The sequence below is a fragment of the Otolemur garnettii genome, unplaced genomic scaffold (genome assembly GCF_000181295.1).
Source record: "Otolemur garnettii isolate 467f Iridium unplaced genomic scaffold, OtoGar3 scaffold00012, whole genome shotgun sequence".
Lineage (NCBI taxonomy): Eukaryota > Metazoa > Chordata > Mammalia > Primates > Galagidae > Otolemur > Otolemur garnettii.
In genome coordinates, this window is record NW_003852407.1 from 2,474,763 (window position 1) to 2,477,368 (window position 2,606).

The window sequence follows — 2,606 nt, forward strand, 5'->3', positions numbered from 1 at the left end:
TACATGGGAGGCTGATGCAGGATGATTACTTGAGCCCAGAGGTCTGAGGTTGCAGTGAGCTAAAATGACCCCACTGTACGCTAACCAGGGCAACAGAACAGACCCTGTCTCAAAAAACGAACAATAGGCTCAGCACCTGTGGCTCAAGCAGCTAAGGCGCTAGCCACATACACCTGAGCTGCCAGGTTCGAATCCAGCCTGGGCCTGCCAAACAACAATGATGGTTGCAACCAAAAAATAGCTGGGCGTTGTGGCAGGCACCTGTAGTCCCAGCTCCTTGGGAGGCAGAGGCAGGAGACTCGCTTGAGCCCAGGAGTTGGAGGTTGCTGTGAGCCGTGATGCCACAGCGCTCTACCCAGGGCGACAGCTTGAGGCGCTGTCTAAAAAAAAAAGTAACAAAAAAAATAAAAAAGAAAGAACATCACTGTTGGAATAAGGGTATAGTCTCTCTAGTTAAATATGACTTATATAGATGTGATGCATGACTAATTTATTCTTAAAAGTCATAGGACAGCAGTCATAATACACGTATATTTATGTTTAAATATCCTATATTCCCTCCTAGAATCATCTAAAAGTAATGAAAACATGTTTTTCATAATAAGCAAACCTAAATTTCTAGCTGAACAATGAGAGCATAACTGAGGCAATAAAATTTAAGATATTACTTTTATTAAATAGAAATGTTACACTATGATTGTTATAGACTATTGATGAAAAGAATGACTATTTGTCTAAAAGCAGCAGTGGTTCCCACTACTCTCTCATAATGTTATTGTGAAGCCTTGATTTACTTCCAGAAAACAAACAATAGGGTAGAATTTTCATATTTTCCTAGATCTGACTACTATAAAAGAATTTCATAACATGAAGGCAAGATAAAGCAGATATAAAGGAACATTTTTAGACAGCAACAGCTTTTCCTTGGAATTTGGTTAAAATTTGGCTTCCTCTCAAAATTCTGTACTCATATCCATAAAAGTAAGTTTCTATTTTAGTAGCCTTAAAAGAAGTAGGTGAGAGAAGATTATTACCTATAACAGTGAATAGCAAATACTTTGCCAAGTGTGAATAAGAATACATGTAAGTAAAGACATTTACAAACACATTTTTAACATCTCTTAGAATGTGGTATGCATTATAAATTAGACTTAAAGCATCACAGCCATTTGACTGAAAGGTATTGGTGAGCATCAACAACACATCTATCCCCAACAGATGGGTAGCTCCACAGGGAAGAGTAATTCATGCAGAGTGGTGGGGGAGAAAAAAATAACATAAAACACCAGAAATCTGAGAACATTATATCTTTTTTTGTCTGAAAAGAGGAGTTCTGAAGCATGGAAAATACTTCACAGTGGGAGTGCTTCTATTCTGTGATCAGGGGAGGGCGTGATGCAGATTCTGGCCATTCATACACATCTGGCAGAAGGGAATCGTATTCACTTCGCCATATTCTTTCTTTAACATACTTGGCCTTGTCTTCAGGTTCTGGGTATTGGAAAGCCATTTTATTTGCATACAGGTACTCTGTAACCTGAAAAATAAAGCAGATTCCTGTATAGGCCCCAAGTATTAACCTATTAGAGAGTCAAAGTACCTTATAACACAGGGAAATGAATTTAGACGAATGGAATTTTCCTTCTTAAAAAAAAAAAATAACATTACTTTGATTCATTTCAAAATATTTGGAAACTACGAAAACTGTAAGAGATAAAATCAAACAAATTTAAGTTCTATTATGTGTCAGTTTAGTGGACTACATACCCAGGTAATCTGCCCAGCCACGGCATTGCCCGAAGTCCTGCTAAAAGGACAGGCATAGCTGGTCACATTGTGCAGGATACCCTACTTCCTAGTTACAGCTTACTTGACCTGGGTGAAAACCCAAGGTGAGCCAGATGACTTTGCTCTAGAATTTGCACTAAGAGAGCTAGAAATTATTGTAAACCAGGTGTTAGAAACTAGAACTCTATATTCAAGTAAAGTTAAGGCTACAATCTATAATATGGTAAAACTGATCCCCACCATCACTGAGTGCCAGGCATGTTTCTATGTGTCTTACACAGATATCTCATCTAGTCCTCAAGAACTTTATAAATTCCATCATTATTCTAATTTTACATATGAGGATGCCAAAGTATAAAGAATTTAAGTATTTGTCCAAGGTAGTTAAGTGAGAGCTGTGTTTCAAACTCAAAGCATTCTGATTCCAGATACCAGACCCTAAACAGTTAAGTTAGATTCCTCACCATCTAAGGTGGCTTGCATGGATGTCTAATCTTGGCAACCAAGCCACATACCACAATTGGTGGTGACTATCAGGTGGACATGACCTAGTGGGCCTGTGCTCCTGCAATAGTGACATCATGTACTATCTTTTATTTTCACATATCAGGAATCTCTTAATTGACCAACATATCTTCCAAAATCTGCCCCTCCAGTAATGGCACTCTGTAAGTTTCTAAAGTTGAACTTGATCATCCTAATTTTAGTCTTTAAAATCTTCAATTATTTTCCAGCAGTAAGGTAATCAGACTCTTTAGACTGTCTGATTTATATATTTTTACAGGTGGCTTTACTGTAACTTTTTTTTTTTTTTTTGG

General features: G+C 37.6%; 1 protein-coding gene across 1 annotated transcript in view; it reads right to left on the reverse strand.

Moving 5' to 3' along the window:
- Window positions 1-389: 389 nt before the first annotated feature.
- ME2 (malic enzyme 2) overlaps window positions 390-2,606 on the reverse strand; it is a 75,681-nt gene continuing 73,464 nt past the window's right edge. The window contains exon 16 of the mRNA XM_003784702.2: window positions 390-1,537. Coding sequence (XP_003784750.1) covers window positions 1,370-1,537 — 168 coding nt within the window. The 3' untranslated portion in view covers window positions 390-1,369. The remainder of the gene's footprint in view (window positions 1,538-2,606) is intronic.